Source organism: Macaca thibetana, chromosome 2 (assembly GCF_024542745.1).
Source record: "Macaca thibetana thibetana isolate TM-01 chromosome 2, ASM2454274v1, whole genome shotgun sequence".
NCBI lineage: Eukaryota > Metazoa > Chordata > Mammalia > Primates > Cercopithecidae > Macaca > Macaca thibetana.
In genome coordinates this window covers 146098821-146122100 of record NC_065579.1, presented here as the reverse complement: position 1 = coordinate 146122100, position 23280 = coordinate 146098821, and the positions used below count along the sequence as shown (strand labels likewise).

The window sequence follows — 23280 nt, the reverse complement described above, 5'->3', positions numbered from 1 at the left end:
CACCGCGCCTGGCCTTGTTGAAAACTCTTGAGCAGTCAGCTGCTTAATTTAATTAAATTAAACTGCAGGGTGTTGTCAGGGAAAGACAGGACAATACCTCTCTCAAGGCAACTGTCATCTCAAGACAACTATGGATTTACCCATAGCTGCACCTCCTTAAGAAAAAGGGAGGATTAGGCCGGGCGCGGTGGTTCAAGCCTGTAATCCCAGCACTTTGGGAGGCCGAGACAGGCGGATCGCGAGGTCAGGAGATCAAGACCATCCTGGCTAACACAGTGAAACCCCGTCTCTACTAAAAAATACAAAAAAACTAGCCGGGCGAGGTGGCGGGCGCCTGTAGTCCCAGCTACTTGGGAGGCTGAGGCAGGAGAATGGCGTAAACCCAGGAGGCGGAGCTTACAGTGAGCTGAGATCTGACCACTACACTCCAGCCTGGGTGACACAGTGAGACTCTGTCTCAAAAAAAAAAAAAAGAAAAAGGGAGGATTGGCCAAGCATGGTGGCTCACGCCTGCAATCCCAGTGTAGCAGGAAGAGCCGCAGACAAAACCCCTCAGACACGGAGTTAAAGAAGGAAGGGCTGGCCGGGCGCGGTGGCTCACGCCTGTAATCCCAGCACTTTGGGAGGCCGAGGCGGGCGGATCACAAGGTCAGGAGATCGAGACCACGGTGAAACCCCGTCTCTACTAAAAAGAATACAAAAAATTAGCCGGGCGCGGTTGTGGGCGCCTGTAGTCCCAGCTACTCGGGAGGCTGAGGCAGGAGAATGGCGTGAACCCGGGAGGCGGAGCTTGCAGTGAACCGAGATCGCGCCACTGCACTCCAGCCTGGGCGACAGAGCGAGACTCCGTCTCAAAAAAAAAAAAAAAAAAAAAAGAAGGAAGGGCTTTATTTGGTCGGGAGCATCAGCAAGACTCTTGTCTCAAGAGCCGAGCTCCCGAGTGAGCAATTCCTGTCCCTTTTAAGGGCTCACAACTCTAAGGGGGTCCACGTGAGAGGGTAGTGATCGATTGAGCAAGCAGCGGTACCTCACTGGGGGTTGCATACAATGGTAATTAGAACAATAGGACAGGGATCTTCACAGTGCTTTTCATATGCAAATAACCGATTAGGTCAGGGGTCGATCTTTAACTACCAGGCCCAGGGTGTGGCACCTGGCTGTCTGCATGTGGATTTCATTTCTGCCTTTTAGTTTTTACTTCTTCTTTTTTTGGAGGCAGAAATTGGGCATAAGACAATATGAGAGGTGGTCTCCTTTCTCACCAGCACTTTGAGAGGCCAAGGCAGGTGCATCACTTTGAGGAAAGAGAAAGACCCTCTCACATTGTTTTATATTGTTTTATCCTCAGTACCTGTTCTTAGAAGAAAAAAAAAGAAGAAGAACAATGAAGTAAAACCAAAGATAGGCAGCCCAGTGCCAGGCCCAGAACCAGGCCCAGAACCAGGCCCAGATCTGCCTGGCCTAAACCCAGTAGTTAAAAATCAACTCATGACTTAGAAACCAATGTTCCTAACATTGTATAGAAGAACATTGTGAAAATCCTGGCCCTGTTCTGTTTCTCTCTGACCACTGGTGCATGCAGCCCCTGTCATGTACCCCTTGCTTGCTCAAATCAATCACGACCCTTTCATGTGAAATCTTTAGTGTTGTGAGCCCTTAAAAGGGACAGAAATTGTGCACTCGGGAAGCTCGGATTTTGAGACGGTAGCTTGCCGATGCTCCCAGCTGAATAAAGCCCTTCCTTCTACAACTCAGTGTCTGAGAGGTTTTGTCTGCGGCCCGTCCTGCTACATTTCTTGGTTCCCTGACCGGGAAGCGAGGTAATTGACGGATGGCCAAGGCAGCCGCTTAGGCGGCTTAAGTCCCCCTGCGGGGTACTCCGGCCAGCCTGAGTGATGCGATCCAAAGAGCGCTCCCGGGTAGGCAATTGCCCGGGTGGAACGCCTCACCAGAGCAGCGCGTAGCAGGCCCCGGCAGAGGATTAACCCAGTGGCTGAACACAGGGAAGGAACTGGCACTTGAAGTCTGGAAATCTGAAACTTGGTAAGACTAGTCTTTAGAACTTGCCCCACTCCATCTGAGTGGAAGCGTGGCCTGCTCACTCACGGTGTGCCTGTATTGGCACTTTTGTTCTGGTTTTGACTTGACTTGGTAAGACTAGTCTTTAGAACTTGCCCACTCCATCTGAGTGGAAGTGTGGCCTGATCACCCATGGTGTGCCTGTATTGGCACTTTTGTTCTGGTTTTGACTTGACTTGAATTGCTGGATACTTTGGTTTTGGTTTTGACTTGGCTTAAAGTTCTTGGTACTTGGATTTTGGATTTTGTGGTATTCTGATTTTAGTTTAGTATAAATGATAAAAGTGTGTGTGTGCCCTCTTTACCCGTTCTTTGTTTTTGTAGTGAGTGTGTGTGGTGAGAGTGTGGTATTTTGTCTTAGGAAAACATAGGTCAGGCGCAAAGTAAGCCCACCCCCTTAGGAACTATGCTAAAAAATTTCAAGAAAAGACTTAATAGAGACTATGGAGTCACTATGACTCCAGGAAAACTTAGAACTTTATGTGAAATAGACTGGCCAGCATTAGATGTAGGTTGGCCATCAGAAGGAAGCTTAGACAGGTCTGTAGTTTCAAAGGTATGGCACAAAGTAACAGGCAAGCCCGGACACCCAGATCAATTTCATATACAGATTCCTGGTTACAGCTAGTTTTAGATCCCCCACAGCAGTGAAGGGGACAGGCAGCAGAAGTACTAGTAGCAAAAGGACAGTTAGTTAAGGAAAGTTCTCGCTCCACCAGACAAGGGAAGCCGGCACCTAAAGTTCTATCTGACCCAGAGCCCAAGGACTCATGGCAGGAGATGGCACCAACAGTACCCCCCACCCCTTATCAAGCAGGGAGGCCCCCTTCTCCTGAGCCTGAAGCCCCTAGACCACCCAGAGTAGACAAGAAAGAAAGTGAAGCTGCAGGAAAAACTCCTCCCTTGGCAGCCCGCTTACGGCCCAAGACTGGAATCCAAATGCCCCTAAGAGAGCAGTGATATACTAGGGTAGATAAGGACGGACACATGGTGGAAAGGCGTGCCTTTGTGTATCACCCTTTCACCTCTGCTGACCTCCTCAATTGGAAAAATAACACTCCATCTTGCACTGAATAGCCTCAAGCTCTAATTGACTTGCTCCAAACAATTATCCAGACTCATAATGCCACTTAGGCTGATTGCCACCAGCTACTCATGTACCTCTTTAACACAGATGAAAGGCGAAGGGTGCTGCAGGTGGCAGCTAAAGGCTAGAGGAGCACATCCCAGCCGATTATCAAAATCCCCGGGAATATATAAAAATTCAGCTGCCACGAACGGACCCTCAATAGGACCCAAATGAAGGACCAGATATGGAGAGGCTAAGATGGTACTGAGAGGCATTAATTGAAAAGTTTAAAAAAGAGGCTCAAAAGGTTACCAATGTAAATAATGTTTCTGAAGTCATCCAAGGAAAGGAAGAAAGCCCAGCCCAGTTCTATGAAAGACTGTGTGAAGCTTATCGTATGTACACTCCTTTTGATCTGGATAGTCCTGAAAATCAGAGTATGATTAATATGGCTTTAGTTAGTCAGAGCGCAGAAGATATCTGGAGAAAATTGCAAAAACAGGCTAGGTTTGCAGGAATGAATACCTCGCAGTTACTGGAAATAGCTAATCAAGTATTTGTAAATAAAGATGCAACAAGCCGCCGAGAAAGCCGTAAGGAGGGCGAACGCCAGGCCAGGCAAAACGCTGATTTGCTGGCTGCGGCAATTAAAAGAATTAAAAGATTTGCTGGCTGCGGCAATTAAAAGAATCCCCCAGAAAGGGAAGGAAAAGGGGGTTCCGGAAAGAATGCTCAGTCCAATCACTCACGTCTGCAACATGACCAATGTACCTATTGTAAAGAAATAGGACATCATTAGAAAGGCGAATGTCCCCAACTAAGAGAAAAACAGAGTGATGCAGAACAAAAGACCTCAAAGAAAGATGAAGGAACTTTGTTCAATCTAGCTGAAAGGCTGCTAGACTGAAGAGGACCGGGCTCAAATGCTCCCAAAGAGCCCATGGTCAGGATAATAATAGGGGGCAAGGACATCAAGTTTTTGGTCGATACCAGAGCTGAACACTCGGTAGTAACCACTCCAGTGGCCCCCTTATCTAAAAAGACCATTGATATAATTAGAGCAACAAGAGTCTCCACCAAGCAGGCTTTCTGCCTACCGTGGACCTGCTCGGTAGGAGGACATAAAGTGACTCATCAATTTCTGTATATTTCTGACTGCCTTTGCCTTTGTTAGGAAGAGACTTGCTTAGCAAGCTGACAGCCACTATTTCCTTTACAACACAAGGCTCTTTACAGCTAGAGTTACCTGAAACGGGAGTCATCATGGCCCTTACAGTCCCCTGGGAAGAAGAGTGGAGACTTTTCCTAACTGAGCCAGGTCAGGAAGTAACACCGGCTCTAGCTAAGCAATGGCCCCGAGTATAGGCGGAAGACAATCCTCCGGGGCTGGCAATCAATCAAGCCCCCATACACAGAGAAGTTAAGCCTGGGGCCCAGCCAATCAGACAAAAGCAGTATCCAGTTCCCAGGGAAGCCCTTAAAAGAATACAGACTCATCTTAAAAGCTTAAAAGTCTTTGGAATTATAGTTCCTTGCCAGTCTCCATGGAACACCCTCCTTCTACCTGTCCCTAAACCAGCGACCAAAGACTATCAACTTGTACAAGACTTACGCTTGGTAAACCAAGCTACAGTGACTCTGCACCCAATAGTTCCTAACCCTTACATGTTGTTAGGATTGTTGCCAGCTGAGGACGGCTGGTTTACTTGCCTGGACTTGAAAGATGCCTTCTTTAGCATCAGGCTAGCTCCTGAGAGTCAAAAGCTGTTTGCCTTTCAGTGAGAAGATCCGAGGTCAGGTGTCACCACTCAGTACACTTGGACTCGGCTTCCCCAGGGGTTCAAAAATTCCCCCATCATCTTCAAGGAGGCGTTGGCTGGAGCCCTCCAGAAGTTTCCTGCTAAAGACCTAGGCTGCATCCTGCTCCAGTATGTAGATGACCTTCTGCTAGGACACTCCACGGCAGTCGAGTGTGCAAAAAGGATGGATGCCCTGCTTCGGCACCTGGAGGACTGTGAGTATAAAGTGTCCAAGAAGAAAGCTCAGATCTGCAGACAGCAGGTACGTTACCTAGGATTCACTATTCGAAAAGGGGAGCACAGCCTAAGGTCAGAAAGAAAGCAGGTCATCTGCAGCCTACCGGAACCTAAAACCAGGAGGCAAGTAAGAGAATTTTTTTCTAGGTGTGAAGTTTTGCAGATTATGGATTCCAAACTTTATGGTGCTAGCCAAACCATTTCACAGGGTTACAAAAGGGGGCGACAAAGAGCCCTTTGAATAGGGGACTCTACAACAGCAAGCCTTTTATAAGTTAAAAGAAAAACTTATGTTGGCCCCAGCTTTAAGGTTACCAGATTTGACAAAGCCTTTCACACTCTATGTGTCAGAAAAGGAAAAAATGGCAGTAGGAGTTTTAACTCAAACTGTAAGGCTCTGGCCAAGACCAGTGGCCTACCTCTCAAAACAACTAGATAGAGTTTCTAAAGGCTGGCCTCCATGTCTGAGAGCCTTGGCGGCAACGGCCTTCTCAGCACAAGAAGAAGATAAGCTAACCCTTGGACAGAATTTAAATATAAAAGCCTCCCATGCGGTGGTAACTCTGATGAATACCAAAGGACACCATTGGCTAACAAATGTCAGATTAACTAAATACCAAGGCTTGTTATGTGAAAACTCCCGCATAACCACTGAAGTCTGTAACCCTTTAAACCCTGCCACCTTGCTCCCAGTATCTGACAGCCCTGTTGAACATAACTGTGTAGAGGTGTTAGACTCTGTCTATTCTAGCCGACCAGATCTTCGGGACCAGCCATGGGCATCGGTAGATTAGGAGTTATACGTGGACAGGAGCAGCTTCATCAACTCGCAAGGGGAAAGGTGTGCAGGATATGCGGTAGTAACTTTAGATGATGTTGTTGAACCTAAGCCATTGCCCCAGGGCACTTCGGCCCGAAAAGCAGAACTCATTGCTCTAACTCGGGCTCTGGAACTCAGTGAAGGTAATACTGTAAACATCTATACTGATTATCGATATGCCTTTCTAATCCTTCAAGTACATAGAACATTGTATAAAGAAAAAGACCTGTTAAATTCTGAAGGAAAAGACATAAAATATCAACAAGAAATTCTACAATTATTAGAAGCAGTGTAGAAACCACAAAGGGTGGCAGTCATGCATTGCTGGGGACACCAGCGAGTTTCCACCTCGGTAGCCAAGGAAACTCCCGAGCGGACACCGAGGCACGAAAAGCAGCATCCATTCCCTACCGGGCATCAGTCACAGCCCCACTACTCCCTCAAACGCTTGATCTGGTGCCAACTTATTCTAAAGAGGAAAAAGATTTTCTTCAAACAGAGGGAGGACAAACAATAAAGGAAAGATAGATAAAGTTATCAGATGGAAGAATAGTTGTGCCACAGCTGCTAGGAGCCACAGTCGTGCTGGCTGTACATGAAACTACCCATTTAGGCCAAGAATCACTCGAAAAGCTGTTAGCTACTTGCTAAAACAGTAGCGCAGCGAGATGCGCTACCTGTCAACAGCACAATGCAAAGCAAGGACCCTCTGTGCCTCCTGGCATACAAGCCTATGGAGCAGCTCCTTTGAAGATCTTCAGGTGGACTTCACAGAGATGCCTAAATGCGGAGGTAACAAGTATTTACTGGTTCTAGTGTGTACTTACTCTAGGTGGGTGGAGGCTTATCCAACACGAACTGAAAAAGCTCGTGAAGTAACCCGTGTGCTTCTTCAAGATCTCATCCCTAGGTTTAGACTGCCCCTACGAGTTAGCTCAGATAATAGGCCGGCATTTGTGGCTGACTCGGCACAGAAGACAGCAAAAGTATTAAGAATCACATGAAAGTTACATGCCGCTTATCGACCTCAGAATTTCGGAAAGGTGGAGTGAATGAATTGAACTATCAAAAATAGTCTAAAGAAAGTATGCCAGGAGACAAGATTTAAATAGATGCAAGCCTTTCCTATAGTATTGTTTAAAATTAAGTGTACCCCCTCTAAGAAAACAGGATACTCCCCCTATGAAATTCTGTATCATAGGCCTCCTCCTATACTGTGAGGACTTCCAGGTACTCCCCAAGAGTTAGGTGAGATTGAATTACAGCGGCAGCTATGGGCCTTAGAGAAAATTGCCTAGACTATCTCAACTTAATAAGAGGTACCCAATTAGCTTCTTCTCCCCAGTTCACCCTTTTGATCCAGGTGACCGTGTATGGATCAAGGACTGGAACGTGGCTTCATTGTGGCCACAGTGGAGGGGACTCCAGACCATTATCCTGACCAGTCCCACAGCGGTAAAGGTGGGAGGAATCCCAGCCTGGATTCACCATAGCCACGTGAAGCCTGCAGCTGCTGAGACCTAGGAGGCCAAACCAAGCCTGGATAATCCCTGCAAAGCCTGGGGACAACCCTGAGAAAAACGACAAGCCCTGCTCCAGTCACACCCGGAAGCTGACTGGTCTATGTATGGCCGAAGCATGAGGAAAATCATCATAGGACTTATTTTCCTTATAACATGGACTTGTGTAGTAAAAGCTTCCACTGCTTCTTCCCACACAGAGGACTGCCTTCAGTGTATACATCAGGTCACTGAGGTAGGACAAGTTAAGACAATCTTTTTATTTTATAGCTATTATGAATGCCTAAAAACTCCAAAAGGAACCTGTCTATATAATAACACCCAGTACAAGGTATGTGATCCAGGAAGTGACCAGCCCGATGACCAGCTATGACTCCTCTGAACCTTCCATCAAAGATCACAGTCTTTGAAATAAGACTAAAGACTGGTCCTTTCCTAAAAGACACAAGTAAAGTAATAGCTAAAACAGAAGAAAGGGGGGTCCCAAAAATGTAACCTTAAAATTTGATGCCTGTGCCACTATTAATAGTAAGCGGCATAGGATAGGATGCAGTTCTCTAGATTAAGAAAAAAGTTACACAGCAGAAAATAAGTATATCTGTCAAGAATCCTATTCATGTGACATATGTCAGTATTGGTCTTGTGTCATTTAGGCTACCTGGAAAGAAGATGAAAAAGATCCTGTTTGGCTCCAAAAAAGAGAAGCCAGTCCCTCTTGCATGAGTAGGAGCTGCAACCCTTCAGAATTAGTAATCACAAACCCCACAGACCCAAAATAGAATAAAGGAAAATATGTAACATTAGGCATTGATAGAAAAGGACTAGATCCTAGCGTAAGCCTCCTAATAGAAAGAGATGCTCAAAGACACTCCCCAGACCAGTATTTCAGACTTTCTATGATGAAGTAAATGTGCCAGTACCTGAGATTCCAGGAAAAACTAAAAATTTGTTTTTGCAATTAGCCGATCATGTAGCCCAGTCTCTAAAAGTCACTTCATGTTATGTTTGTGGAGGAACCATAACAGAAGAGCACTGGCCATAGGAAGCCTGAGAATTAGTTCCTACAGACCCAGTTCCTGACAAGTTCCCAGCCCAAAACAACCACCCTGACAATTTTTAACTTCTAAAAACCTCAATTATTAGACAGTATTGCATAGTTAGAGAAGGAAAAGGATTCACTCATCCTGTAAGGCAGCTTAGTTGTCTTAGGCAAAAGCTGTATAATGGTACCGCAAAAACAGTTACATGGTAGAGTTCCAATTACACAGAAAGAAATCCATTCAGTAAATTTCGAAAGTTGCAGACTGTTTAGGCCCACCCAGAATTCCACCAGGACTGGACGGCCCCCACCAGGTTATATTGGATATGTGGACACAGAGCTTATGCTAAGCTGCCTGCTCAGTGGACAGGTAGCTGTGTAATTGGCACCGTTAAGCCATCTTTCTTCTTACTGCCCATAAAAACAAGTGAATTTCTAGGCTTCCCATTTTATGCTTCCTGCGAAAAATGAAGCATAGCCATAGGTGATTAGAAAGATGATGAATGGCCCCCAGAAAGAATCATACAATACTATAGACCCGCCACTTAGGCACAAGATGGCTCATGAGGATATGGGACCCCCATCTACATGCTCAACCGAATCATACGGTTGCAAGCTGTTTTAGAAATTACTACTAATAAAACTGGTCAAGCCCTGACTGTTCTTGCCCGGCGAGAAACTCTGATGAGAAATGCTATCTATCAGGCCGGGCGCGGTGGCTCAAGCCTGTAATCCCAGCACTTTGGGAGGCCGAGACGGGTGGATCACGAGGTCAGGAGATCGAGACCATCCTGGCTAACATGGTGAAACCCCGTCTCTACTAAAAAATTACAAAAAAATTAGCCGGGCGAGGTGGCGGGCGCCTGTAGTCCCAGCTACTCGGGAGGCTGAGGCAGGAGAATGGCGGGAACACGGGAGGCGGAGCTTGCAGTGAGCCGAGATCGCGCCACTGCACTCCAGCCCGGGTGACAGAGCGAGACTCCCTCTCAAAAAAAAAAAAAAGAAATGCTATCTATCAAAATAGACTAGCTCTTGACTACTTGCTAGCAGCTGAAGGAAGAGTTTGTAGAAAATTCAACCTTACTAATTGTTGTCTACACATAGGTGATCAAGATATAACACAACTGGCACATGTACCCATGCAAGTGTGACACGGACTTAATCCAAGAGCCATGTTTAGAAATTAGTTCCCTGCAATAAGATGATTTAAAACTCTTATAATAGGAGTAATAATAATAATAAGAACCTGCTTACTGCTCCCTTGTCTGATACCTGTACTTCTCCAGATGATAAAAAGATTTGTCGCTACTTTAGTTCACCAAAATGCTTCAGCACAAGCACACTACATAAATCACTATCAATCTATTGCACAAGAAAACATAAATAATGAAAATGAGAGTGAGGGCTCCCACTAACAAAATGAGTGAAAGTCTCAAAGAGGAGAAATGAGGAAAAAGAAAGACCCTCTCACATTGTTTTATATTGTTTTATCCTCAGTACCTGTTCTTAGAAAATAATAATAATAAGAAGAAGAACAATGAAGCAAAACCAAAACAGGCAGCCGAGCACCAGGCCCGGAACCAGGCCCGGATCTGCCTGGCCTAAACCCAGTAGTCAAAAATCAACTCATGACTTAGAAACCAATGTTCCTAACATTGTATAGAAGAACATTGTGAAACTCCTGACCCTGTTCTGTTTCTCTCTGACCACCGGTGCATGCAGCCCCTGTCATGTACCCCTTGCTTGTTCAAATCAATCATGACCCTTTCATGTGATATCTTTAGTGTTGTGAGCACTTAAAAAGGACAGAAATTGTGCACTCGGGAAGCTCAGATTTTGAGACGGTAGCTTGCCGATGCTCCCAGCTGAATAAAACCCTTCCTTCTACAACTTGGTGTCTGTGAGGTTTTGTCTGCGGCCCGTCCTGCTACAACTTGAGGTCAGGAGTTTGAGACCAGCCTGGCCAACATGGCAAAACCCTGTCTCTACCAAAAATACAAAAATTAGTGGACATGGTGGCGGTCGCCTATAATTCCAGCTACTCAGGAGGCTGAGGCATGAGAATTGCTTGAACCCAGGAGTCAGAGATTGCAGTGAACCGAGATCACACCATTACACTATAGCCTGGGCGACAGAGCAAGACTGTCAAAAAAGAAAAAGAGAAGAAAAGAAAGAAAGGAAAGAAAGGAAAGGAAAGGAAAGGAAAGGAAAGGAAAGGAAAGGAAGGAAGGAAGGAAGGAAGGAAGGAAAGAAAGAGAAAGAAAGAAAAAAAAAAAAAAAAAAGAAAGAAAGAAAGAAAGAAAGAAAGAAAGAAAGAAAGAAAGAAAGAAAGAAAGAAAGAAAGAAAAGAGAGAGAGAGAAAGAAAGAAAGAAAAAGGCAAGCAAGCAAAAAAGAAAGGAGGGAACGGAAGGGGAGGGGAGGGGAGGGGAGGGGAGGGAAGGGAAGGGAAGGGAAGGGAAGGGAAGGGAAGGGAAGGGAAGGGAAGGGAAAGGAAGGGAAGGGAAGGGAAGGGAGATTTACACTTCGAGAGGAAAGACAGGCTTCACTTAAATAATCCAGTAAGTCAGCCAGGCGTGGTGCTCACGCCTATAATCCCAGCACTTTGGGAGACCGAGGCGGGTGGATCACCTGAGGTCAGTTTGAGACCAGCCTGGCCAACATGGTGAAACCCTGTCTCTACTAATGAGGGAAAAGAGAGACCCTCTGATATTGTTTTATATTCAGTACTTGTTTTAAGAAAAAACAAGGAAGTGAAACCAAAGACAGGCAGCCCGGCGCCAGGCCCAAAACCTGGCCTAAATCTAGTAGTTAAAAATCAACTCATGACTTAGAAACCGATGTTATCCATAGATTCCCAGCATTGTATAAAAGAACATTGTGGGCCGGGTGCGGTGGCTCAAGCCTGTAATCCCAGCACTTTGGGAGGCCGAGACGGGCGGATCACGAGGTCAGGAGATCGAGACCATCCTGGCTAACACGGTGAAACCCCGTCTCTACTAAAAATACAAAAAAATAGCCGGGCAAGGTGGCAAGCGCCTATAGTCCCAGCTACTCGGGAGGCTGAGGCAGGAGAATGGCGCAAACCCGGGAGGCGGAGCTTGCAGCGAGCTGAGATCCGGCCACTGCACTCCAGCCTGGGCGACAGCGTGAGACTCTGTTTCAAAAAAAAAAAAAAAAAAAAAAAAAAATTAGCCGGGTGCGGTGGCGGGCGCCTGTAGTCCCAGCTACTCAGGAGGCTGAGGCAGGAGAATGGCATAAACCCGGGAGGCGGAGCTTGCAGTCAGCCAAGATCACACCACTGCACTCCAGCCTGGGTGATAGAGTGAGACTCCATCTCAAAAAAAAAAAAATTCAAGAACCGAAAAAAAGTGGGGAGGCAGAATTTATATAAAAAGAATGTTATATGGTAAATTCTTGCCCTGAAATAAATTAACTGGTTGTTTAAAGAAAAACATGTTTGTATAAGTCAGAAAGTTAAGACATGTCGAAAACTTGTCTGTGAAAGTCATGAAAGAAAAAAAAGTTATAAAAAAATTTTATGCAAAAAATGTATAATTTAAAAGTAATAAGGCCTCCTGAGTACTATTGAAGGAACAGTTTATGTGCAAGGTGTATAAGAAAAGTGAAATATACCTTTGGTAAAAAGATTATAAGGAGGCATAAGAATGTGGATTTTTACCTACATAAAAAGGTTAAAAAAATTATTGTTTTGAAAGTTTAAGCAAGTTTTAAAACGTTAATTGTAAAGAAAATTCTCTGTGTAAACATTTGCTAAAGTTAAAAAGGTATCATCCAGTTTTTCTGTGAACTGGACAGTAAAGTAAAAATGCAGGGCCGGGCGTGGTGGCTCAAGCCTGTAATCCCAGCACTTTGGGAGGCCGAGACGGGCGGATCACGAGGTCAGGAGATCGAGACCAGCCTGGCTAACACGGTGAAACCCCGTCTCTACTAAAAAAAATACAGGCCGGGCGCGGTGGCTCAAGCCTGTAATCCCAGCACTTTGGGAGGCCGAGACGGGTGGATCACGAGGTCAGGAGATCGAGACCATCCTGGCTAATATGGTGAAACCCCGTCTCTACTAAAAATACAAAAAACTAGCCGGGCGAGGTGGTGGGCGCCTGTAGTCCCAGCTACTCGGGAGGCTGAGGCAGGAGAATGGCGTAGACCCGGGAGGCGGAGCTTGCAGTGAGCTGAGATCCGGCCACTGCACTCCAGCCTGGGCGACAGAGCGAGACTCCGTCTCAAAAACAAAAATCAAAACAAAACAAAAAAACAAAAACAAAAACAAAAAAAAATGCAGCAGGTTTTTCTTAAAGCATCAACCTGCTCTTTAATAAAAATTATGAAAGGTTAAAAAGAGTCTATAAAATCTTATAGTCAAACATGAAAAATTGGATAAATATGTCTACAAGGTTTTATTAAAATTAAGTTTAACATTAATAACACACCAATATAAAGGTAAAATTTAGCTTATCTGGTAAAAAAAAATCATACAAGAAGCATTATTAAATATAAAATGGTGTTTACCTTTCTTTGGTCTAAAAACTAATAAAGATAGGTGCTAAAGGAAACATTTATTTTACTAGAGGATCATAGAAGTTAAGAACTTAAAACAAACTTTGGCAATTAAGACAGCATACCAGGCTGGGCGCGGTGGCTCACACCTGTAATCCCAGTACTTTGGGAGGCCGAGGCAGGCGGATCACAAGGTCAGGAGATCGAGACCACAGTGAAACCCCATCTCTACTAAAAATACAAAAAATTAGCTGGGTGCGGTTGCAGGTGCCTGTAGTCCCAGCTACTCGGGAGGCTGAGGCAGGAGAATGGCGGGAACCCAGGAGGCGGAGCTTGCAGTGAGCCGAGATCGCGCCACTGCACTCCAGCCAGGGGGACAGAGCGAGACTCCATCTTAAAAAAAAAAAAAAAAAAAGCATACCAGATGCAAATGCCTGGTTAAAATGGATCAAATATTCCATCTGCATGTTAAACAAAAGCAATTGTTATGTTTGTGCCCATGGCAGGCCAGAGGCCCTGATTGTCCCCCTTCCACTAAGGTGGTCCTCCAGTTAACCAGGCGTAGGCTGCATGGTAGCTTTTTTCCAGGATTCTACAGCCTGGAGTAATAAGTCATGCCAGGCTCTCTCTGCTATATCCCAAAGTCCCTGCGGGTCAGCCCCCAAGGGCCATCCAGCTTCCATCTCCCAACACTAAGTTCATTTTGTGTCTCTCACAGCAGAGAGGAAACTTAGCGTTCCTTGGAGACCTGAAGGGATGAAGTGAGCTTAAGAATTTTCAAGAGCTTTTCAATCAGTCAGCCCTTGTTCATCCCCGAGAGGATGTGTGGTGGTATTGCGGTGGATCTTTACTTGGCACTCTGCCGAATAACTACAGTGGCACTTGTGCTTTAGTCCATTTGGCTATCCCTTTCACCCTGGCATTTCATCAACCACAGGAAAAAATAAAATAAAATAATAAGACATCGTAAAGCGAGAGAAGCCCCTTATAGGTCTTTCAACTCTCACATCTATTTAGATGCAATTGGAGCCCTGCAAGGAATAACAGATCAATTTAAAGCTTGAAATCAAATAGTTACAGGATTTAAGTCAATATTTTGGTAGATGACAGTCAATAAAAATATAGATTAAACTACATCTATTACAACCAACAGCAACAAGCTTTTCATGAGTTAAAAAGAAAAACTCATGTCTGCCCCAGCCCTGAGGCTACCTGACCTGACAAAACTCTTTACACTCTATGTGTCAGAAAGCGAAAAAATAGCAGTTGGAGTTCTAACCCAGACTGTAGGTCCCTGGCCAAGGCCAGTGGCCTATCTCTCAAAACAACTAGACAGGGTTTCCAAAGGCTGGCCCCCATGTCCAAGAGCCCTGGCAGCAACAGCCCTATTAGCACAAGAAGTAGATAAGCTAACTCTTAGGCAAAACCTAAACATAAAGTCCCCCCATGCTGTGGTAATTTTAATAAATACCAAAGGACACCATTAGCTAATGAATGCTAGACTAACTAGATACCAAAGCTTGCTCCGTGAAAATCCCCACATAACCACTGAAGTTTGCAACACCCTAAACCCCACCACCTTGCTCCTGGTATCAGAGAGCCCAGTTGAACATAACTGTGTAAAAGTATTGGATTCAGTTTATTCTAGTGAGCCCAACCTCCGAGACCATCCTTAAACATCAGTAGACTGGGCGCTGTACGTGGATGGGAGCAGCTTCGCCAACCCCTGCAAAGTGCCTCTGAAGAAGATGACAAGCCCTGCTCCAGTCACACCCCGAAGCTGACTGGTCCATGCATGGCTGAAACGTGAGGAACTCATTGCAGGACTCATTTTCCTTAAAATTTGGACTTGTACACTAAGTACTTCAACTGACCTTCCTCAGACTGAGGGCTGTTCCCAGTGTATACATCGGGTCACTGAGGTAGGACAAAAGATTGCTACAGTCCTATTATTTTATGGTTATTATAAGTGTACCAGGACTCTAAAAGAAACATGTTTGTATAATGCTATTCTATCCAAGGTACGTAGCCCAGGAAATAACCAATCTGATGCGTGTTATGACCCATTTTAAGCCGCCCATGATCAAAGTTTTTAAAATAAAATCAAGGACTGGTCCTTTTCTAGGCGACACAAGTAAAGTAATAGCTAGGACAAAAGAAAGAAGGGTCTCCAAGCACATAACCCTAAAATATAATGCTTGTAGCACTATCAATAGCAATCAGCATAGAATAAAATGCAGTTCTTTAAATAAAAAAAGAAAGTTTACACAGCAGGAAATAAGTATATCTGCCATAAATTAAGCTAATGTACAAATGTGTGTAATTACTGGTCTTGTGTCATGTAGACTACTTAGAAAAAGGATGAAAAAGATCCTGTTTAGCTCCAAAAAGGGGAAGACAGCCCCTCCTGTACGAGTGGAAGCTGCAACCCCTTAAAATTAACAATTACAAATCCCTTAAACCCAAGGTAAAAAAAGGAGAACACGTATCTCCGGGCATCAATAGGAAAGGACTAGGTCCTAGAACAAACATCTTAGTAAAAGAGGAGGTTCATAAACTCTCTCCGGAACCAGTATTTCAGACTTTCTATGATAAACTAAATGTGCCAGTACCAGAGACTCCAGGAAAAACCAGAAATTTGTTTTTGCAATTAGCCGAGCATGTAGCTCAGTCTCTAAATGTCACTTCATGTTATGTTTGTGGAGAAACTATAATCAGAGATCAATGGCCATAAGAAGCCCGAGAATTAGTGCCTACAAACCCAGTTCCTGATTAATTCCTGGCCCAAAAGAATCACCCTAATCATCTCCAGGTTCTAAAACTCTCAATTATTGGACAATATCGCATAGCTAGAAAAAGGAAAAAATTCACTCATTCTGTAAGATGACTTAGTTATCTGGGGCAAAAACTGTACAATGGTACCAAAGAAAACAGCTACATGGTGGAGTTCCAATTACACAGAAAGAGATCCATTCAGTAAATTTCCAAGGTTGCAGACTGTCTGGGCCCAGAATTCCACTGGGACTGGACTGCCCCCACCAGGTTATACTGGATATGTAGACATAGAGCCTACGCTAAGCTGCCTGACCAGTGCACAGGTAGTTATGTTATTGGCACTATTAAACCATCTTTATTCCTACTGCCCATAAAAAACAGGCAAACTCCTGGGCTTCCCAGTCTATGCTTCCTGTGGAAAACGAAGCATAGCCATAGGTAATTAAAAAGATGATAAATGACCTCCTAAAAAATTATACAGTACTATAGGCCTGCCACTTAGACATAAGATGGCTCATGGGGATACTGGACCCCCATTTACATGCTCAACCAAATCATATGGTTACAAACTGGTTTAAAAATCATCACTAATAAAACCGGTCAAGCCTTGACTATTCTGGCCCGGCAAGAAACTCAGATAAGAAATGCTATCTATCGCCCTTTCCTCAGGCATCCCGTGTCCGCCGATTCCTCCTCCCTGGTCGCCACATCCTTGGCTGGCGTAAAAATGGCTACAAACTTCCTAGTACATGAGAAGATCTGGTTTGACAAGTTCAAATATGACAATGCAGAAAGGAGATTCTACGAGCAGATGAACGGGCCTGTGGCCGGTGCCTCCCGCCAGACCTCAGGCCCCGGGGCCTCCAGCGGCCCCAGCGGAGACCACAGCGAGCTTGTCGTCCGGATCGCCAGTTTGGAAGTGGAGAACCAGAGCCTGCGTGGCGTGGTACAGGAGCTGCAGCAGGCCATCTCCAAGCTGGAGGCCCGGCTGAACGTGCTGGAGAAGAGCTCGCCTGGCCACCGGGCCACGGCCCCGCAGACCCAGCACGTGTCTCCCATGCGCCAAGTGGAGCCCCCGGCCAAGAAGCCAGCCACACCAGCAGAGGATGACAAGGATGATGACATTGACCTGTTTGGCAGCGACAATGAGGAGGAGGACAAGGAGGCGGCACAGCTGCGGGAGGAGCAGCTGCGGCAGTACGCGGAGAAGAAGGCCAAGAAGCCTGCACTGGTGGCCAAGTCCTCCATCCTGCTGGATGTCAAGCCTTGGGACGATGAGACGGACATGGCCCAGCTGGAGGCCTGTGTGCGATCTATCCAGCTGGACGGGCTGGTCTGGGGGGCCTCCAAGCTGGTGCCCGTGGGCTACGGTATCCGGAAGCTACAGATTCAGTGTGTGGTGGAGGACGACAAGGTGGGGACAGACTTGCTGGAGGAGGAGATCACCAAGTTTGAGGAGCACGTGCAGAGTGTCGATATCGCAGCTTTCAACAAGATCTGAAGCCTGAGTGTGTGCGCGCGCGTGCCTGAGGCCCTGCCACGATTAAAGACTGAGACCGGCAAAAAAAAAAAAAAAAAAAAAAAAGAAATGCTATCTATCAAAATAGATTGGCTCTCGACTACTTGCTAGCAGCTGAAAGAGAGATCTATAAGAAATTTAACCTTACTAATTACTGTCTACACATAGATAATCAAAGGCAAGTAGTTAAAGACAGAGTTAAAAATATGGCAAAACTGATGCATGTGCCCGTACAAGTGTAGCACGAATTCCACCCTGAAGCCATGTTTAAAAATTAGTTCCCAGCACCAGGAGGATTCAAAACTCTTATAATAAAAGTTATAATAGTAATAAGAACCTGCTTACTGTTCCCTTGTTTGCTACCTGTACTTCTTCAAATGATTTTTAAAAAAAAGCTTCATCGCTACCTTAGTTTACCAAAATGTCTCAGCGCAAGTGTACTATATGAATCACTATCAATCTATTGCACAAAAAGACACAAGTAGCAAAAATAAGAGTGAGAACTCCCACTAACAAAAAGTGAGAGTCTCAAAGGGGGGAAATGGGGAAGAGAGAGATCCTCTCATATTGTTTTATACTGTTTGATACTCAGTACCTGTTTTAAGAAAAAAACAAGGAGGCCGGGCGCGGTGGCTCAAGCCTGTAATCCCAGCACTTTGGGAGGCCGAGACGGGCGGATCACGAGGTCAGGAGATCGAGACCATCCTGGCTAACACAATGAAACCCCATCTCCACTAAAAATACAAAAAAAAAATTAGCCGGGCGTGGTGGCAGCGCCTGTAGTCCCAGCTATTCGGGAGGCTGAGGCAGGAGAATGGCGGGAACCCGGGAGGCGGAGCTTGCAGTGAGCCGAGATCGCGCCACTGCACTCCAGCCTGGGCGACAGAGCGAGACTCCGCCTCAAAAAAAAAAAAAAAAAAAAAAAAAAAAAAACAAGGAAGTGAAACCAAAGATAGGCAGCCTGGTGCCAGACCCAAAACCTGGCCTAAACCTAGTAGTTAAAAACCAACTCATGACTGGGTTGAAACCAATGTTATCCATAGATTCCCAGCATTGTATAAAAGAACACTGTGAAATTCCCTGCTCTGTTCTGTTTCACTCTGACCACCGGCGCATGCAGCCCCCGTCACATACTGCTGCTCACTCAAATCAATCACAATCCTTTCATGTGAAATCTTTAGTGTTGTGAGCCCTTGAAAGGGACAGAAATTGTGCACTCCAGGAGCTCGGATTTTAAGACAGTAGCTTGCCGATGCTCCCAGCTGAATAAAGCCCTTCCTTCTACAACTCAGTGTCTGAGAGGTTTTGTCTGCAGCTAGTCCTGCTACATTAAAACTACAAAAATTAGCCAGGTATAATGGCAGGCGCCTGTAATCCCAGCAACTTGGGAGCCTGAGGCAGGAGAAACCAGGAGGCGGACGTTGCAGTAAACTGAGATTGCATAACTGCACTCCAGCCTGGGGGACAGAGCAAGACTCTGTCTCAGACAAAAAAAAAAAAAAATCCAGTAAGTCACTAAACAAATACAAAAGAAAATAATTAAACCCTAAAGGGGAGGCAGGTCAAGACCCAGAATTCCTACAACATATTATCCAAAATGTCCAATTTCTGAGGAAATACAAGGTATACAAAGAAACAGGAATGTATTCATGATCCACTGGAAGAAAACAAACGAGGAGGAAATTGCCTGGGAGAGTGACAGAAGTTGAATTTATCAGAAAAAGGCTACAAAATAGACATTATTAGCATGGTCATTGAAGGAAGCCAGAATATTTTTCCCCGAAACATAAAGGATTTTGAATTAAAGATAAGGAACATGTAGGGGAGCTCTCTGCCTTCCCTCTTGGCCTAGAGCAGGACAAAGAAAAAAGGTCTTTCTATCCTCCTCCTTCCTTTGCCACTTTAAAGACAGGATGTAAATTTTCCTTTATTATAAATTCTCCTTTACTTAGTGATAGTGTCAGAGGCGTTCGAACCAGAGTGACTCCTTTTTTTTTTTTTTTTTTTTAATTTAAGGCACAGTTTCACTCTTGTTGCCCAGGCTGGAGTGCAATGTCACAATCTCAGCTCACCACAACCTCCACTTCCTGGGTTCAAGCGATTCTCCTGCTTCAGCCTCCCTAGTAGCTGGGATTGCAGGCATGCACCACCATGCCCGGCTAATTTTTTATTTTTAGTAGAGACGGGGTTTCTCCATGTTGGTCAGGCTGGTCTCAAACTCCCAACCTCATGTGATCTACCCACCTTGGCCTCCCAAAGTGCTGGGATTACAGGTGTGAGCCACTGCCACTGGGCTCACTACTTTCTTAATAAACTTGCTTTTACTTTGCACTACGGACTCGCCCTGAATTCTTTCTTTCACAAGATCCAAGAACCCTCTCTTGGGGCCTGGATGGGGACTCCTGTCCTGTAACATATTTCTGGTGACCATGAAGGACAGCAGGCATTTCTGGGTGGAGCAGAACTTCCTTCTGTCAGCTATGAAGGTTCAATGCATTGGTCATTTCTCTTTCTAGTCCACCCGAAAGCTGTACTGAGAACCCTTCATTCCCTCCTTCTTACCCGTCTAGTCCCACTCTGTACCCACCACTCCCTGAGGAACTTAGCCCAGCAAGTACCACTCATAGTGGAGCCTCCTATCAACCTCCAACAGGAAACCTTTGTCCACTTAAAGAGGTGGCAAATGGGGAAGAAGGCACTGTGAGAGTAAATGTTCCCTTTTCTGCCTAATGTGGCTCTATATAAAGAGAAGTTTGGTCTTTTCTCTGAAGATCCAGGAAAATTCATAGATGAGTTGGAGAAATTAACTCCAACCTATAGTTTAACTTGGCAGGATCTGCATGTCTTGTTGTCTCTGCTTTGTACAGTGGAAGAGAAAGAACACATTTTGGGGACAGCTAGGACCCATGCAGACGAGGTATTGGCTCACAACCCAAACCATTATATATATCAGGCAGGAGGTATAGCAGTTCCAGATCAAGACCCAGAGTGGAACTATCAAAGGGGCAGTGAGGACTTGGGGAGGAGAGATCATATGGTCACTTGTTTGTTGGAAGGGATGAAAAAGCCTGTTAACTCTGAAAAGGTTAAGGAAGTTTCTCAGGGTAAAGATGAGAATCCAGTTTTGTTTCAAGAGTGTTTCGTTGAGGCTATCAGAAACTACAGTAACACTGATCCTGCCTCAAGGGAAAGACAAACCCTTTTGGGAGTACATTTTATAACCCAGTCTGCCCCGATACCCGTAGGAAACTATAAAAAGCAGTTATGGGTCCCCAAACTCCTATGGAACAGCTTTGGATACAGCATTTTTAGTTTTTAATAATAGGGACAAAGCAGAGGAAGCAGAAAGAGCAAGAAGGACCTCCCACAAGGTGCAGCTCTTGGCTGCAGGCTTAAGCTCACCTCCCATATGGGGTTGCCCTCCTTGCTCTTGGACTGAACAAGGGAAGTGGAAAGGCAGGAAGCCCAAAGCTGGGTGTTCCAGTCACCGTGCCTTGGGCATGAATCAGTGTGCACATCGTAAGAAAACTGGCCATTGGAAGAGGGACTGCCCAGTGCACCAGATGGAGCCATCCGCACTCGAACCAGTGATGGCTGAAATAGCCAGGCAAGGCCAGTCATGGTGGCTCATGCCTGTAATCCCAGCACTTTGGGAGGCCAAGGTGGGTGGATCACCTGAGGTCAAGAGTTCGAGACCAGCCTGGCCAACATGGCAAAACCCCGTCTCTACTAAAAACACAAAAATTAGCCCAGCGTGGTGGCACGCATCTGTAATCCCAGCTACTCCAGGGGCTGAGGCAGTAGAATCACTTGAACCCAGGAGGCAGAGGTTGCAGTGAGCTGAGATCACGCCACTGCACTCCAGCCTGGGCAACAGAGTGAGAATCTGGCTCAAAAAAAAGAAAAAGAAAAAGAACCAAGAAATAGCCAGGCAAGCCCAAGAGTGACAGGGCCAAGACCTTCCACCACAGCTCCCATCAGACAACTACCCATATCTCTGGAGGAGCCTCAGGTAACCCTTGACTGTGGCAGGTCAAACTTCCTTCTGGGCTGCTTATTCTGTTTTGGCCCATTATAATGGGCCTCTGTCACCCCAAAACTGTATGGTCACAGGGTAGATGGACAAGCCCACAGAGGGCATTTTACCTATCCTCTAAGGTGTTCTTCAGGGACTTTGGTTTCCTCACACAACTTTCTTATGCTTCAGGACAGTTGCAGCAACTGCTCTTTTAGTAGATGAAGCCAATAAACTGGCTTTAGGACAATATCTGGAGGTTTTAACCCCACATCAAGTACAAGGAGTCCTTAGAAGCTAAAGGACACCAGTGGATGACAGGAGGACACTTATTGAAATATCAGGCTTTGTTGTTAGACGCTCCTGATATAACACTTAAAGTATGCCAGACTTGGAATCCAAACTCATCTTTGGAGAAATACACAGACCTGTCTCCCAGGTGTGTCCTTAACCTTGGCAAAATAAACTTCCAAACTGATTGATACTTGACTCAAATACTTTTTGATTCATACTTTATATGTCCCTTATTTACTCATTTCTTTTACTTCATTTCATAAATAATCTTTAAATAAACTTTGAATTACACAAAAATTATTTTTCTTTATAAAATAAGAACACTTCTTTTTAGAAAAATGTTTTCCATTGAGCCTGGCGCGTTGGCTCACGCCAGTAATCCCAGCACTTTGGGAGGCTGAGGCGGGCCAATCACCTGAGGTCAGGAGTTCAAGACCAGCCTGGGCAACACGGTGAATCCCTGGTTAAGTTTTGTTCTGTTTTGTTTTGTTTTTTGACACAGAGTCTGACTCTGTCACCCAGGCTGGAGTGCGGTAGCACAATCTCAGCTCACTGCAACCCCACCCCCCAAGTTCAAGCGATTCTCCTGTCTCAGCCTCCTGAGTAACTGGGATTACAGGAGTGTGCCACTAAGCACAAATAATTTTTTTTTTTTTAAGATGGACTTTCACTTTTGTTGTCCAGGCTAGAGTGCAACGGCGCAATCTCAGCTCATTGCGACCTCCACCTCCTGGGTTCAGGTGATTCTCCTGACGCAGCCTCCCGAGTAGCTGGGATTACGGGCATGCACCACCATGTCCGGCTAATTTTGTATTTTTAGTAGAGATGGGGTTTCTCCATGTTGGCCAGGCTGGTCTCAAACTCCTGACCTCAGGTGATCCGCCCACCTCAGCCTCCCAAAATGCTGGGATTACAGGCGTGAGCCACTGCTCCCTGCCCATTTTTTCTCTTTTTTTTTTTTTTTTTTTTTGTATTTTTAGTAGAGATGGGGTTTCGCCATGTTGGCCAGGCTGGCCTAGAACTTCTGACCTCAGTTGATTCACCCATCTCGCCCTCTCAAACTGCTGGGATTACAGGTGTGAGCCACTGCACCTGGCCAAGAGCTTTGTTTCTATCCTTTCTAGTCCATTCCCTCATAACTTCTGAGTCCCAATCCTTCTCTTCTTCCAACCCTCTTCTCTTTGTTTTCCTACTAGGCCTTCCTTTGTGACGTCCCACTGTAGATTATAAGGAGGCTGCAAGAACTGACGAGTGGTCCATTTCCTTGCAACCTCTAGAAGCCGGAATATACTTCAGGCAGGGCCTTGTTACCAAAGACAACGTGTAGCAGTTAAGGCCAGAGCCTTCCACTCCACATCACCCAGGAATTGCTACAGCTGTTCTGTGACCTCAGCCAAACCAAGTTACTTCTGCTTTCCTCAGTGTCCTTATTTGTCAAAAGGGAATGCTAGTACCAACCACCTCACAGAGTTGCAGTAAAAACTGCAGGCGGGTGCAGTGGTTCACATCTGTAATCCCAGCACTAAGGGAAGAAGAGATGCGAGGATAGCCTCAGGCCAGGAGTTGGAGACCAACCTGACTAATACAGAGAACCCATC

At 45.5% G+C, this 23280-nt stretch overlaps 2 protein-coding genes across 2 annotated transcripts in view; one reads left to right on the top strand and one right to left on the bottom strand.

The window, feature by feature from the left end:
* Positions 1–23280, bottom strand: part of RPN1 (ribophorin I) — a 359024-nt gene that overhangs the window by 39293 nt on the left and 296451 nt on the right. The gene's annotated exons all lie outside the window — the stretch shown is intronic.
* On the top strand, positions 16516–17447 carry LOC126949147 (elongation factor 1-delta-like). Its single transcript, XM_050781769.1, has one exon. It carries the CDS (start codon positions 16582–16584, stop codon positions 17353–17355), a length of 774 nt encoding a protein of 257 aa, XP_050637726.1. The 5' UTR covers positions 16516–16581; the 3' UTR covers positions 17356–17447.

Coding starts and splice junctions, on each gene's coding strand:
- LOC126949147 (XM_050781769.1), top strand. CDS start 16,582: ATGGCTACAAACTTCCTAGTACATGAGAAGATCTGGTTTGACAAGTTC.